The sequence below is a fragment of the Halictus rubicundus genome, chromosome 3 (genome assembly GCF_050948215.1).
Source record: "Halictus rubicundus isolate RS-2024b chromosome 3, iyHalRubi1_principal, whole genome shotgun sequence".
Taxonomy (NCBI): Eukaryota; Metazoa; Arthropoda; class Insecta; order Hymenoptera; family Halictidae; genus Halictus; species Halictus rubicundus.
This window is the reverse complement of record NC_135151.1, coordinates 8,221,995-8,237,650: the sequence shown is the minus strand read 5'-3', so window position 1 is coordinate 8,237,650 and position 15,656 is coordinate 8,221,995. Positions and strand designations below refer to the sequence as shown.

Genomic DNA, 15,656 nt, shown 5'->3' with positions numbered 1-15,656 from the left:
TCGCGTGCTTGTGTTGCCATCTAGCGACTTCGATCGTTAGACGACGAGCGTCTTACATACTAATATGGCGGCGCTGTTACCTGTCAGAAACGCTTGAATTCGGTCAACTTTACACGCGTATAACTTTTGAAACGGTGACTTCCTAATATTAAAACTCGGATTTTTAACATTTTCTCGTCAAAATCTACAGTTTCATATAAAAGAAATTTTAAAATTTCTGGGTCCCGTAAGTGAAGTTCAGCCCAAAATTTTTATTTATCTACAACCTTTAGTGATCAAAAATTAAGTGTATCTTTTCCTTTGTACCACATATTTTTCGATGAACAAAATTAGATACATATTTCTTGAATATGAGGTAAATAGTATTAATGTATTAGTATTAATGCTTTACGCAGACAGCTGGCGGAATTACTTATGAGATGACCATTAGCCTCTAAGAGCTTAATTAAGAGTGGGGGTGGCGAATAAGAGTGCAGCGGTTGTTTTGCAGCTGTGGCTGAGTGGAGTGCGCGAAAGTTGTTAGTGAAAAACAGCACGATTCAGACTGATGAACATCGGAGTCGGGGCCGGTTGCCACAAAACCATATTACATACTTTACAGGATCATATTTTTCTGCACTGAACAGTCTACATACCTACGATTTCCTATATTTCTTTCCTAATTATTTTCCAACTGTAAAATGCATCCTTATGCTAATAACCAATCCGTTTTACGATATTGATGTCATCTAAAATATTCAGCGCAAACCTAAAACGATGTTAAATTATTCAAAATATAAGATTCCAAATCGGTTTTGCGGTTTTTTAATACTAATATGAACAAAAATTTAAACACAAGGACGAAACTTGATTCTTTAAAAATTGAACCTTATGAAGAAAATATTAATGTGATTATGCATACTCGTATCAGTCTGGTTGTGGGCATTGCCTACCCGTTTCACACAATTTTATTAATTATAGTTGTGTAATATGCCTATATTTAAATGAATTCTCATATTGTTAATTAGTTTAAAAAACGCTTTGTCACCTGCGGGCATTGTTCACGAAGAGAAATAAACTAAATAAGATAAATTGTTTTACTACTGAGTATATAAGATAAAAACGAGAAATTGACAACAAGTTCCAGAGTTTCTTACGCGAGCAACTCAACAAGTTGCTTTCCGTCTTCGTAACAGTACAGGAAAACAGATCCCACGGACAGAATCTTTCGACTGATGGAACCTGGGATTTCGAAACCTGCATGATGTACGAGAAACCTGCTTCTACAAGATACACGTCTGGCTGACAGGAAGAAATTAGAACGATATGAGAAACCGTTCGCGAAGAATGGAAACCGCTCAGGTTACGAAGAAAACACGCTATACAGGAAGCCCAAATTGGCTCCCCTTAATGAGGAACGTAGACTTCGTTTATCAATAGTTCGCCGTAGTTTAGTTGCTGGAACTATTAATTATCGGTTGTTGAGGCTTAACGTAAATTGTTATTAAACAGCGAGCGTCTTCGCGATAAAAATTTTTTAAACAATTTGTGAATCTTTTTTACAATTAGTTTTAATGATACGTCTTTGTATTATAACGAGTACAATACACAGAGTCGGGCAAATTTTATTTTAAATAATAAATAACAAATTACAAATTAAATTAATATTCCATTTGCAAACAGTAATTAACTTTTTATTTAGTTAAAAAATCATTTAAATAAATCCACAAATAATTTATTTATTATTTCTTATTTGCAAATAAAATTTTATTTCTTATTTGGCTTTTAGAGAAAGACAGATAATAAATAATTTGGCGTAGTGGTGCACGAATGCCGAATTTATAGTGTAGAGGGACTGAGTTCGTTTACTAAATAAATAAATGTTTATTATTTAAACAATTGTTTAAATGAATAAATTTTTACTGTTATGTTATAAACTATTGTTTAAATAAATAAATGTTTATTATTTAAACAATGGTTTAAATAAATAAATGTTTATTATTTAAACAATGGTTTAAATAAATAATAATAATAAATAATCATTTAAATAATAAATATATAATTCATAAATACATTTCGAATTTTTCTGTATTTATATGTATTAGGTACATATTTGCAAATTCATAAACTGCAAGAGAGCATTCTGATTACTATTAATGAACTTTATTTTTACCTCAAGTAGTTCTAAATATGTATAATGAAATGAAATTCCTCCTAATTCTGATTTTTACAAAGTCTAATTTATTCTCGAAATTATATCAGCGTCGTTAGATTATTCATCTGGTCGATGCCCAACGAATGCGTTCTGTGTCTGCGCGAATAATATAAAACTATATTCAACCGTGTATTAAATGTTAATAAAGCACCTCATTAAATCGAATGATTTTCCGGAATTTCAAATTTTTCCCAAGCATTACTTTTTACTGTTGTATACGGTAAAATCATCTAATGCCTTTGCTCGACTAATTACAGTCCAGTGGATGATTTCCGTGTTTAGTTTGGAACATAACAGTCGGAGGCATAGCATTACGCAAGATTTATATTTAAAGGAGAGCAAAGAGTTTTGTACTCACTCTCGTTTCTCATGACTCATGACCTTTTAACTGGGATCAGAGGACTGGCGTTGTAATTTATATTGTTTCTTGGTACTCGTATGTTTGAAATTGCAGAAACTCGTGCTGTCGCAATTCTGTGAACGCTACACGTAGTCGGAGGATAATATAACCCACTCGGTGATTGTTTGCGTATAATGCCTCTACACCTTTTATTTAAGTCACACTTTCGGAAAAGGTTATTATGTTATTCCCGTTGCACAGTATACATAATACAAGATTTCCCACGCAACTCTACGGAGCAGTAACTCTATCAAATAGTTGGCGGAAGCAAATGGTTCTGTCTTTTATATGCCATGTACAGGGTGTCAAGAAATTATGTGTAAAAACCGTTACAGAGTGATTCTACACATTAGGATCGACGAAGATCTGTAAAAAAAAGTTTGTTGTAAAATTGATCGACTTTTTCAAGGTCTTTTATTTTATGATTGTATCGTGTTCTACTCATCGAGAGAAACAAACTTCTCAAAGGAACCATGGGTCAAAAATGAATCGTTCATCACTGTCTCCTCTTTTTCCAACTTTGTATGCCGAGTACGTTCACAGATATTCATATGATCCTAGAAATTATGTTTTAAAAAATATTTTTATAATAATAAAACTTACTTTTGGTCTTCCACTAAAATCATGCAATATGCTACGGAAATTCGACCGAATATTTAACTGACATCCCTTGGGAGAGAGTAGCACACAGCATTGTTGACTTTTACTTGACATTCAAGCACAGAGAGAAGCTCTGTAGAGAAGCTCTCAAACTATCGGCATACGAGTCCGCCATTATTTTCTCAGGAAGCTCTGGTAGACAGGAAAACGAAATCCGAAACTTTCGTCCCCAGACTGTCTAACGACTACCTTATCGAAGGAAATCGTGTCTAAACATGAGCTACTAGGCTGTCAGCTGCCACGGACAATGTTCTCCATAATATTGATTTTCTGTTCCGTGGTATAAAACGTAGCAAACACAAAACGGTAAAAACGCGCAAATGGAATAAAGTTCAGGGGTATCGATCATGTTCATTCAGTTATACAAATAATGTACGAAAACAAAAAGAAAGTTAAAGAACGTTTATGAAAGTAAAAAGATTGGAAGATTAATAATAAATACAATTCAGGCAACGAAAGTTTTGGAAATACATACATATTCCGAAATCATTACTTCTTGTGTTAACTTCGTTCGTTTAAAATTGTTTTAAATGAACTCCTGAATATCTAATCACTTTGCTTACGCTGTTTTTTAAATCTATTATTAATTTTAATCTTCTTTAGTGTGACCATACTCCATCCATCAATAAAGAGACCAACGAAATAAAATTTATTTATTTTTGAAACAAGTAATACGGTTACCGCTTGCCACACAAGAGAAAGTTGGAAGGGAGGGTGTTTAACATTTTTCCGGTAACCCTTCGAATCAACCGACCATGCATCCTGTGTAATCCTTCTACCACTTCTTTGTTCAAGCCGAGTACTCATGCAAACATTTTAACAGTCCTTTTCAAAATAAAGTGAAATTATTGTATAATCATTAGCATTGTGAGAAAAACAAGAAAATGAATAAATTATAAACTCTACACTATACATATTGTATATGTTTAATACAAAGCTTTCTATATATATATATTATTTTCGCATTTAACAATTTCGATAGGTCAATAATAATAAGAAAGTTTAAATGAAAAGTTAAAAAAGTAATGAAAAGTTTCTCTTTATATTTTCTATAAATTTTGTGAAAATGAAAACGAATAATAGAATGTTCATGATTTTTTAATAGTAGCTTTGCACTAATAAATAGAAGCAAGTCTCGGTGTAAATATTTTATTTATTAAGGTTCTACGCTGTTTCCAAAGAGTTAGAGTTAATGCCCACTTTCTTCCTTCTAATTGTTAGTGTACTTTAATTCTCACATTTCACCTCGCTCGCCTTAGCTTGTTTCCTTTATTTAAAATTGATTTTATCATATTTTACATAAGTGACAGCGACATAGGTCTTATTTAGCATTTATATTTAATCGGTTTCCAACAAATTTACTTCTCTCAGTTCACCTCATAATTCCGACATACGTAGATCGATTTCCTGTCACGATTGGTTTCAACTTGGCTTTGAAAATAATTGATTTTCACAGAAGATTTTCGGTTCCTTGAAATTATTGAGTCGTTTACAAGCGGGCAACAGGTATAACAACGTTATCGTTGACGAGATATTAATCGCTAGCGTCGTGATAATATCAATTTCAAGTCCCATCATCCGCGGGGTACTACGTCGTGCACCTGTAAGTGCGTCATGCTTCAGCCATCTAATTCCGCCATGCAGACCACATTGCATTTCGATTACAAGCAGAAATTGTCGGGACAGGCCTGTCCGAACCACTGTTCGTACGCGCCACTTCTGGCGAGCCATGTGCCAAAAATCTCAAACTAGTGAAATCACGTCCTAACAGAGCTAAGGTGTCGTAGTGGGGTTTTGTGGGTGAGTCCATGTCATGCATCCCATTACCGCACAATCCCCGCATAATCTAATTCCCACGACGTATTTTACTCCCACAAATCCATATCTCCCCACTCTTTTATGGCCTTGACTCTTTGCACGACTTGCTGCCTGATTCGCGAAACTTAAAAAGAACTCTGATTCGCGAAAGTTCCATTTAGATGTGACTGGTCTGGAGTCTAGAGCAGAGCTGTGCAGCGTCTGCCCGTACGGGCAGCGATTTTCTTGCCCTGGGCATACACAGAACGGCGGGCACGAAGCCACGCCCCTGCGGGCAACACTGCATGTGTTGTCACACGCATTGTCACAGCTACGAGGCCAACTACGTCTGTGCTACGGCCTGCCCTCACTACGCTAAGTCACTTACCCCTAGCTTTGCCCGTACCTGTGCCTCAGGCATCAGCGGATGCCTTTTCCCGCTTGTAATAGGCATGTTGGGCAGCTCTGGTCTAGAGCTTATACTTGGTGCCACGTAAGAAGGAACCTGGCGGAGGACGAATTTATAACTTTACTGCGCATATGACACCAACGGGACTCGTTCATTGGCTAGTCCCCCACTCGCGCTTCTACGACCGCGCATCTCTTCTGCGTCGAAACGCTAGTTGTTGATAATTCCGTGTGTTCGTAGCGTTCAGAGAGATATGATTTGAGGGGTTAAGACGAGACCAATTATAAATTACTTGTTTCCCGGTATATGAATATTCATGACGTAGTGGGTGATCAAGTGGGGGAATTGAAACTTTACAGCAAGGCTAACCCACAACGACATGCGCGAGATAGGTTCCTCCTTACGTGGCACTAAGTATACAGCAGTCCCGTTCAGCTATCGCCCATAGCGGCCAAAGAATTTGGTTCCCCGGGCATAAGCGACTTAGCGATTTTACCATTTTCAGTTGATACCATATCTTGGCCGAGTACCTATCGTGCGTTCGTTATTGAAGCGTTTACTAAAAACAACAAATCTGCGATCGTTAATACCTGTCAAATCGTATCGAAGCAATCCAGCTCACAATCAGAAGAAATCACTGATTTTCGCTATTCGATAGTGCTGTGCCTCCTGAATAATGAAAAACGGGAATGATTGGTGTTGTAGAGTCACCAGGATCCAAGCATCTCAATAGCCTAGTTCTGATGGTGTCCTAAGATCAAAGTCTTCTCGTGTCGAGACCTTCGGTAAGACAGTCGACGAAAAGGAAGGAATGTTGATGGTAAAATGCTGATCCAAACCCGCGCAGTATCATCTGCTGCTGGTGCAGTTTAGTTTTGGAGAGCTAACAATAAGAGCTTATAGTCTTACATACATATTTACCCTTGTGATAAGATCAGGCACTGTAAGCAAGGCGCTATCTCGGATATTGTCATCGTTCGATCTCTACGCGATCAGAAACTCACAGATAGTTACGATCCTACCTCTTTTATGGCTTTGGCTTATCGTATCTGATCGTCAAACTCGTGAGCTCTGAAGAAGGTGAAAGACTTACTTGGACAGATCCGCACTAGGACATTATTGTACCTGGCAACAGAATAGAGTTGTTGTAATATTATTCATATTATTTATTGCAATTGTCGGTTAATACACCTCAGAAAGTTAGGATCTTGTGTAGATGTTTACAATTCTCAAATCACGTAGAATCTTTGACTATTTAGCGTTCGAATACGTATGTAACCAGTAAGCAAATTTCCGCTGGATTAGTGAGAGACTAGCGGACCAACTCCATATCCATCTGTTTCCGCAACCTAGCGCAATATTGGTAGCAGAGTCTGCTAGCAGCAGATTTTCATCAGATACCATCTATCGACGATTTTAGTGACTCGCTAGTCAATTTGCAATGTCTACAATTTCAATTTCTACGATAGAGGGCGCTCATATACAATTATACATTTGAATAATGAAAAATAGTCGCTTCTACATAGTACTCTTTAAACATTTAAATGTACAATTGTATATGCGCTCCCTCTATAGTTGAAATTGAAAATACAGGAGTTGCAATCACTAAAATCGTCACACGATCTATCTCGTGTTTTTTGGCTGTATAGTAAATACTGTATACAGAAGAATTTGAAGCAATTCTATGGAAATATCCGCGCGTTGCACTTGTTGCACTCGCGTGTCCCTTTTCCATACACTTTCTCTCCTTATGTCCTCCAGGGCAACTCTCCAGTTACTTATTTTTAGAAAATGATCACGTCCGGCAGTCAGGGATATTTTCGCAACAGAATCGCCGAAGGAATGTTTATTTTCAAACTCAAAACGAAGAGTATGCAAACACGGACCCAGTGAATGCGAACGAACGTTGCGCGTTGATGTTTCGGACACCTTGTATGCATTTACTAATGGAGTGGTGCTACAATATAAAAAAGGTTTGCTCCTATGAATTCTTGCAATTAGGTCGTGTTGGAACACATTTTTGTTGATAGGGTTGCACGACAAATATTTGCCCGACTGTTTGTAGAATATTTTCAAAGAATGATAGTTTTTCAAAATCAGTAATAAGAAAAGTTAACACTTTTGACAAATATGTTCTTGGGAACATGCAGGAGTGTACGGGAAACTCGGTACGCGAACGTAACGTGCTGGTTAAGTGCAAAGGGCTGACCAAAGTCTACCCTTGAACGGAAACAACGACGAATTTAATTTTCATATCAGTGATAGTCACGTGACTCATCTTTTTTAAGGTCGAACAAATGCACGACACGCTGTAATGCAATGAAAGCTGCCTATTAACTCATCGAGTATGACGAGGGTCACTCGTGACTGGTGCAGTCAAATATGTATGACCTGTATATAACACTTGAAATATCAAGTCGTTCTACAAGTAATATGACTTTAATCGGTCGGTTTGTTGTCCGAAAATAACACTACATACATATACATCTATCGACTTTACTTTTTATACTGTATTAGATAGAATTTAATATTCTTAGACAGCAGACTCAAGACAAGCTTTCATAAGAATATACCCAGTTAGCCAAACCTGCTTCGAGCAAATATTGATGAATGTTTGTAATCGTACTTTGCGAACAAAAAGCGGTCATTTTGGTACCAAGGCCATGCTTGGGGCAGAATTTGCTATGAATTTGCCACCATAATTTGTCTACATATTCCGAGCCTAGTGCGAGAATAGATGGCTCGGTATTTGCGTGCAAAGTACGCAAATCCATCAAAGTTCCATGCCAAACCTTTCGCTCGTGAAGAATATCGGACAAAATCGGAGTAAACCTTGCTGTAGGAAAGAACGCCATTTTATTTAAACTTCTAAATTATATAATTGTAAGTTTCATGTATTTTGAATCATGTAATTCCCTTTTTGCCTTCTACAGCAAGGTTTATTCTGATTTTGCGCGATATTTACTTTTAGAGCAAGGTTAGGTTCGCCCTTAGTGCGACTGACCTGCCCTCTTCACGAGGGCAAGGATTTGCATAGATTTGGCATGGAATTGCGCCTGCAAACTTTGCACTCAAATATCAAGCTTAATTCGGAAACAGATGGGTCGGAATTTGTAGACAAGTTTTGGTAGCAAATTCATAGCAAATTGCTATTTGCGTATTAAACACATATATAAAAAATATTTTATTACTGAAAAATTCATTTTTAAATGTTTTATTTTAGTTGCGAGACACTTTTCCTACCTCCAATTTTTCCTTGTTTACAGAGAAACGGCGAAACAAGAAAATCACCGAGATTTACGCCACGAAATACCCAGATTACACTTTTCTTCAAACAAAAAGCAATGTGGATCTATTTCGAAGCAACAAAACGTTCTGTGTCGAAATCAAACCGAAACAAGGGCACCTAAGAGACGACAATCGCAAGTTCCAAAAATGCCCGTACTGTTTGATGCAGTATCATAAGGTAATGTTATACTTTAATATGTAAATTAATTAGTCAACAGTTATGACTAGACTGCGGATTTTTATGCAAAATAAATATTTTTTGTGTCGGTTGTAGGAAACAGGATTTAAGTAAAAATGTATTTCTTCGTTTAATAGTTTTAATAAACTGAAAATAATGCAAATATGTCCTTAAATTCTTCTGATGTCTTCACTGCTTAGTATTTCACTTAGCCATCTTTAATTATGACTATATTCTAGCTGTCTCAAAAAAAAAGAAAGGTGATATTAAAAATATCACATTCGCTACCAGTTGAGAAGTCCGTGGAGAAGAAATTCCAATTTCAGCCCATGACGTGACTTTGTTTTCGAGTTTCCACAAAATTTATTCGCCAGGTTCCAGAACATACGTCATCTGATTACACAGAGAAAACAAAAATTATTTGGCGCTGCACATATGTGATGCTGGACCCTCATTGGATATCAGTGCGTCTATGACGCTGGTAGCGAACGTGATATTACGCATATACACGAAGTATGTTTTCCCAACAAGTTTATGCTCTTGCATAGAAATAAACAAATCGTAAGACAGGAGTTTGATACACCGTACAAAATGGTTCGTCTTTCACGAGCAAAAAATGTGAGAAGTTGTCTATTGCTCCTCTTCGTAACCATGATTATTCATATTTTGCAGCAAATTTTAAATGACTTTGGGTTTGAATTATCCTTGAATTTAAATTTTAACTTTGGTGTTGTCTTTTTGTTCAGGAGAATAGGTACAAAAGTTTTTCTTATATCACGTCCATAGCATAACGTTAAGTAAACATTAGGAGTTGTAATTCACAAATTTTTGTGTTTTCAGCTGAAGAAAAAAGTGATAGAAGCTCGCAGTTCCTATTGTCCATTAGACCTTTTCTCCGGAGTACAAGAACGAATGAAATCGGCTTTAAAAGGACTAATAGCATCTCCACAAAACAATTTCAAAATATTTAAGGACGGTATGGTTGTTTACAGTCAAGAATCATCTTCAAAGGATCTCGAAAATGTTCTGGCGGAATGGTTTCGCAATTCCGGGTCCAGTAATACGAAAGAAGAATACATTGACGAATTCTGCGATTTGATCTGCGCTGCTCTTCTCCATCCGTTTGCTCAAGAAGGACTCAAGCCATCTCCTGCATACGAATTATGCACGTCTACTACACAGGACTTTGAGCCAGTCGCTTATATTAACGCACACATAGCTGCAAAGGCAAAGAAACTTCTATACTTTACTGGCGAGGTAACGGACGTCACAGTCATTATTTGTATAATACATTCAGGCTTAAACTGATATTCTGGTTTTCGAGGTCGTTTTCGCACGAATTTTTAGGATTTTTTTCAGAAAAACGTTTAAACCTTTTAGACATTTGGAGTGCGATTTTGTTTTAAGTAAAAATAATAAAAATTGTACAAGTTCTATCTTTTGAAAAACATGGATCGACGATTGCCATGATTCCGGCCTTTCTACTGATCGGAAAAAAGAAATTGAAATATTTATTAATCAGTGTGAATATATCCAGTAAGCAATTTGTTATGAATTTGCCATCAAAATTTTTCTACAAATTCGGATCCATCTGTTTTCGCGTTAGGCTCGGTATTTGAGTGCAAAGTTTGCAGCTAAAATCCCGTGCCACATCAAGACCAAATTGAGGCCAAACATTGGCTTCGTTATAGAGGGCAGGTCGGTCGCACTAAGAGCGGACCTAACCTTGCTCTAAGAGAAAATATCGGGCAAAATCGGAGTACACCTTTCTGTAGGAGGGAAAACGGAATTAAATTATTGAAAATACATGAAACTTTAAAATTATATAATTTAGAAGTTTAAATAAAATTCCGTTTTACCTCCCAAAACAAGGTTTACTCCGATTTTGCCCGATATTTACTCTTAGAGCAATGTTAGGTCCGCTGTTAGTGCGACCGACTTGCCCTCTATAACGACGCCAAGATTAGGCCCCAATTTGGCGTGGAATTTTGTCTCCAAATTTTACACTCAAATTCCGATCCATCTGTTTTCGCATTTGGCTAGGAATTTGTCGACAAGTTTTGGTGCCAAATTCATACAAAATAGGGACCAAATTCTGCTACAAACGGGGTTTGGTACCAAATGGACAAATCTTTTGCTCACAAAGCATGATACAAACATTGCGCACAATTTGCTCGAAACAGCATTTTGTTAACGGGGTTAATCAGAGGTGTTATTAACATATTGGCCTTTAATTAAAATTGATTTATTCGGAGCCAAAATATTCAATTCCAAAATGCGTAGAGAATTTAGGTGAATTTTTAGCAAATTCAAATACATATTCGCTATCGCAATTGTTTTAAACGATTAAGAAATCACGATTAATTATATGGGCGAATGGATACTTCTTATGTAAATAGTAAAGGAAATTGTTAAACTAAAACAAATATAAACCCATTATAATAATTGTTCAGGAATGCAATTCGGAAGGCAAAACTTTACCAAATAATTCTGTATTGGAGAGGATCTTGCACATGCAAAAAGTGCCGTTTGTTACTGCAGAGTACGTTTACAATATATATTCAAAATTTCGAACATGGCTAAAAGACGACATGGTATATGAAAATTTAATAGAAACACAGGCGCTTCGGGATAAACTGGAACTTTATTGTAAATCTCCGGTAAGTAAATTTTTATAGTCTCATAATTGATAGCACACACTATAAATCAGAATAATTTTTTTATAAATGGATCAGACGACTTCACTTTTTCTGCCAAGCTAGATGGATTAGTTTACTAGATGATATGTAATGAAAATTTTGGTAAAACTGCGTTTACTCTGAATTACGAAAGAATAGTAAAAGATGCTTTTCACAACTTTTCTATTTGGGCATGGAACGAAAATTTCAAAAACGTTTTTGTAGATTCATATAAGTTATATGCATGCTGAAAATTTCATCGAAATTAATTAATTGGTTTATGAATTTACAATACATATGTTTGAAATTTTCGTTCCAAGCCCAAATAGAAAAGTTGTGAAAAGCAACTTTTACTATTTTTTCGTAATTAAGACTAAATGCAATTTTTCCAAAATTTGCATTACATATCATCTAGTAAACTAATCCATCTAGCTTGGCAGGAAAAGTCAAGTTGCTTAGTCCATTTATAAAACAGTTATACCGATTTAAAATGTGTGCCATCAATTATAGGACTGACTGTATATGTACAAATACAAACGCAGATGTCTAAATATATGTCATTTAATCATTGTAACGTTTATCTTGTGTTGATTTTGTTTAACAGAAAGCAGGTACAGAAAGCGCAAGAGCTTCGCAAGAAACTCACTTGAAAGCATGTATCAAATGCATCCAGATTTCAAACAGAGCAAAGAGCAAGTACAATCATGGTGAAATAAAAATTTATAAGTCAGACATTGGAGGGATTGCAGATAACAGCCATGTTGAAAATGTTTCTCGTATGCCCAAATCAAATTTAGTTCCTGTGTGCTTGGAAGCTAGTACCATATTTTGTAATAAATCTGATAAGATACATAACCGAGGCAATGGATATTGCAGTGAAGAAGAAATGGATCCTTTTATAAACTCTAGAGATATACTATACTTACAGAATTATCTCTTATTTACATGTGCGAGGGATTGTTCAATACTAATAGCATTTCAAGAATTAAATGTGTAAGTAATAATAGAGTATATTATTACATTATAATAGTTGATACAGAAAGTAATTAATTAAAACTTTCGTAAAATTTATTAAAAAAGAAAAGAAAACAAAATGATTTGTTGTAAGAGTATAATATCAGTCACAAGTAAAAGGAAACCTCTATTTTTCATTACCTATTCTTGTAGCGGACATGTAGACGTTTTGAAAACATTACTTACATGTGCATTTTGCACCAAACGAAGTCAAAAAATAAAATGTTTAATCTTGCATTTTGTCGCGTCGTCGTGTCTGTATCGAAATTGACACAATGTCCACAAAGTAGCAGGTTCTTATGTAAGTGCGTACATTTCTGTGGCTACGCGGACATAAATTGTGTACCGATGATTTTACATGTATTGCACACGTGCATTCACGCAAATGGTTCTTTTTAGAACCACCATGATGAACAAAGTTCGACCGTGTAAGTTACACGATGTAATGTAACCTCCCCGCGATGTACATCGGGTAACACTTGTATATATGTAATACCAGCAGCATACAAGATCTGAAATTTTATTTTTTGTCTTCGTTCGGTACAAAATGCACATTTAAATAGTGTTTTGAAAACGATTAAATGCCGGCTACAAGAATATGTAACAAAGAGTAGAGATAAAAAAGTTCCCATATGCTTCCATAATCCTTATTAACTAAACTGAGTAATTTAGGTCGAAACATTTTTCAAAATTTTGTACTATGCACAATTCAAACCGTTACAACTTTTACTAGCTGCAAAATTTTAAATAATATCTTGATAATAGATTTTATGCGAATTATAAAAAGTCCTATGACAACATGAAGTCTAAAAAGAATTGTCCTGATATCATGAATTGGTTTGTAAACATCTGTACATATCTTATGTATATCTGTCTATGTATATCTGTGTTATATGTATGGTAAAACATCCTATATGGTATGAGTATAAATATCACTAATTCTACGACTCATATAATTGTGAAAATGGTGTCTATACACTACATTTATATGTATGTATATAAGACATATAAATAACTAAACTATAAGACGTTTATTAGTGTTGGAGTTGACTTGCAAATTATAAAGACTCATTCAATTTTTTCAAAAACTCTTTATTTTATCTATACATAACTAAACAATTATTGTCAATTTTCACCTTAAATTATATTTGTAGGTTAGTTTTTTTTAATAACAAAAATTAACAAAAGATTTGCTTAAAATAATTTTTTCCTATTATATAATTACAATATTTTTCTTAAATTTGATAGTCCATTAAATTATATCGATATCAAATTAATAAACAGAGGTATTGAATATTACACTAGATAATATTCTTTACGTAATAATTAAAGCTGATTCTTTGTAATATATCATTTATAATGTACATCTTATTTATTTATTTATTCTGTTTATGCAGAGATGCTTTGTCTACTCCAAATGAAGGTGTGTTGAAACTTTCCAATGGACTCAGTTTTCTCTGTGATGTTGGAATTTCGGATATAGACCCTAAAGGTCTTCACTGTATTGAGAAACATCGTCAACGAGATGAGGATATTTTAAACTCTGTAATCAATATCTTGGAAGAAGATCTAGCGCTTAAGAATCAGTCACCGAAGAAACTGTACATATAACAATAATAGCTGATTGTACTATAAATCACTTCCTTTTACACAGAAAAATGTTATCAAACAATAACCAAAATGCTGGAACTTATAAATAACAATTATTAAATTTGATCTCCTATATTAAGTACAAAGAACTTTAGATCGAAATAAAGACTGGTAAATTATGTTTATACAAACATAGTGAAGCAAAAAAAGGAAGTTATTTTATGCCTCGTCCACAACTGTACTTTAATTATAGCTAATAATAAGTTTTGAGTTTAACTTTTCTCATTTTACGTGATTCAAGTCTTGCATAAAAGCAATATTAGAAATTTTTAACCACGTGCGTTATGTAGATCGTATATTTTAAATATTATATATATTTACAATTTTCCCAGCAACAGTATAATGATAAGTGAAATACTTTGGATGAATTATCTATGCTGGTTTTCTTTAGTACATTATTTAAGTTATTGATTTGCGAGGGCTGTGGACTTGAAACTGTGTGCTATACATATAGAGGTTCTTGATAAAAATGATTCAGACAAATAATAGTAAGTTGAGTAACAAGTATATATACATGAAAAAATGAATCCTATTAATACTAGAATTGATTTCTAGTTTTTATGACGCAAGCAAATGATTTGCCTGTTCCTTTTTATTTTGATGAGTTCATTAAATATTTTTTTATATGTTTAAAAAATTATATTTGCACTATAAGCCACAAATATGCATTAACGGAGTATATTAAAGAAGTTTTTAACATCACTTATATATATTATATTGATAAATATTTATTATACATATAGTAGGTACATTTTAACTCGACTCCCTGGAATATCAAAGAAGGAATTGAAAATATTAAAATAATGTTGTAAGAAAACAGTTTTCTGATATGAAAGGAATCATAATGTAGTATTCATATATGTTGTAATGCATTTTCAACTTTAAAATTTGTATTGCAAATTTACTATTGTAAATCTGCTTTTGAATAATAAAAATGAATATTATAACGAGAAAATAAAAAAATTGAATTTAACGAGAAGAATATACATACAAAATTAAAATGTAAGAATAAATTTTTCTGTAAAATTTCCTTTTCTATGTATTTTCGCAGGGTAAATGAAATGTCACTTTTGTTTTTAAAAAGGACCAAAATATTGATTAGTTTTAAATTTGCTTTGAAATTTTATAAAATTATGAAATTAGAAATATATAAAAACTGAAATTTCTTTGTTTACTTTGAAATTTTCTTAAATTATCTTATTTCTAACAAAATTTTTTGCACAATAAAATAAAATCTATGCATTATAAATTTTTTATATTGCATTAAATATCATAAATGGCAAGAAATTTATATTTATAGTTGATAAGATGAATTTAATATTGACATACATATTTAATATTTAAATATTTAATTTAATTGATCTATTGCTACGAATCACTGTGATTTA

The 15,656-nt window shown here is 34.1% G+C and overlaps 1 protein-coding gene across 7 annotated transcripts in view; it reads left to right on the top strand.

Annotated features, from left to right (window-relative positions):
* Positions 1-15,346, top strand: part of Ipk1 (Inositol phosphate kinase 1) — an 84,048-nt gene extending 68,702 nt beyond the window's left edge. For all 7 annotated transcript variants that reach the window (XM_076785184.1, XM_076785187.1, XM_076785189.1 and 4 more), the window contains exons 4-8: positions 8,727-8,926; positions 9,767-10,183; positions 11,380-11,586; positions 12,209-12,597; positions 14,016-15,346. In XM_076785184.1, coding sequence (XP_076641299.1) covers positions 8,727-8,926; positions 9,767-10,183; positions 11,380-11,586; positions 12,209-12,597; positions 14,016-14,229 — 1,427 coding nt within the window. In that variant the 3' untranslated portion in view covers positions 14,230-15,346. The remainder of the gene's footprint in view (positions 1-8,726; positions 8,927-9,766; positions 10,184-11,379; positions 11,587-12,208; positions 12,598-14,015) is intronic.
* The last annotated feature ends 310 nt before the right edge of the window (positions 15,347-15,656 follow it).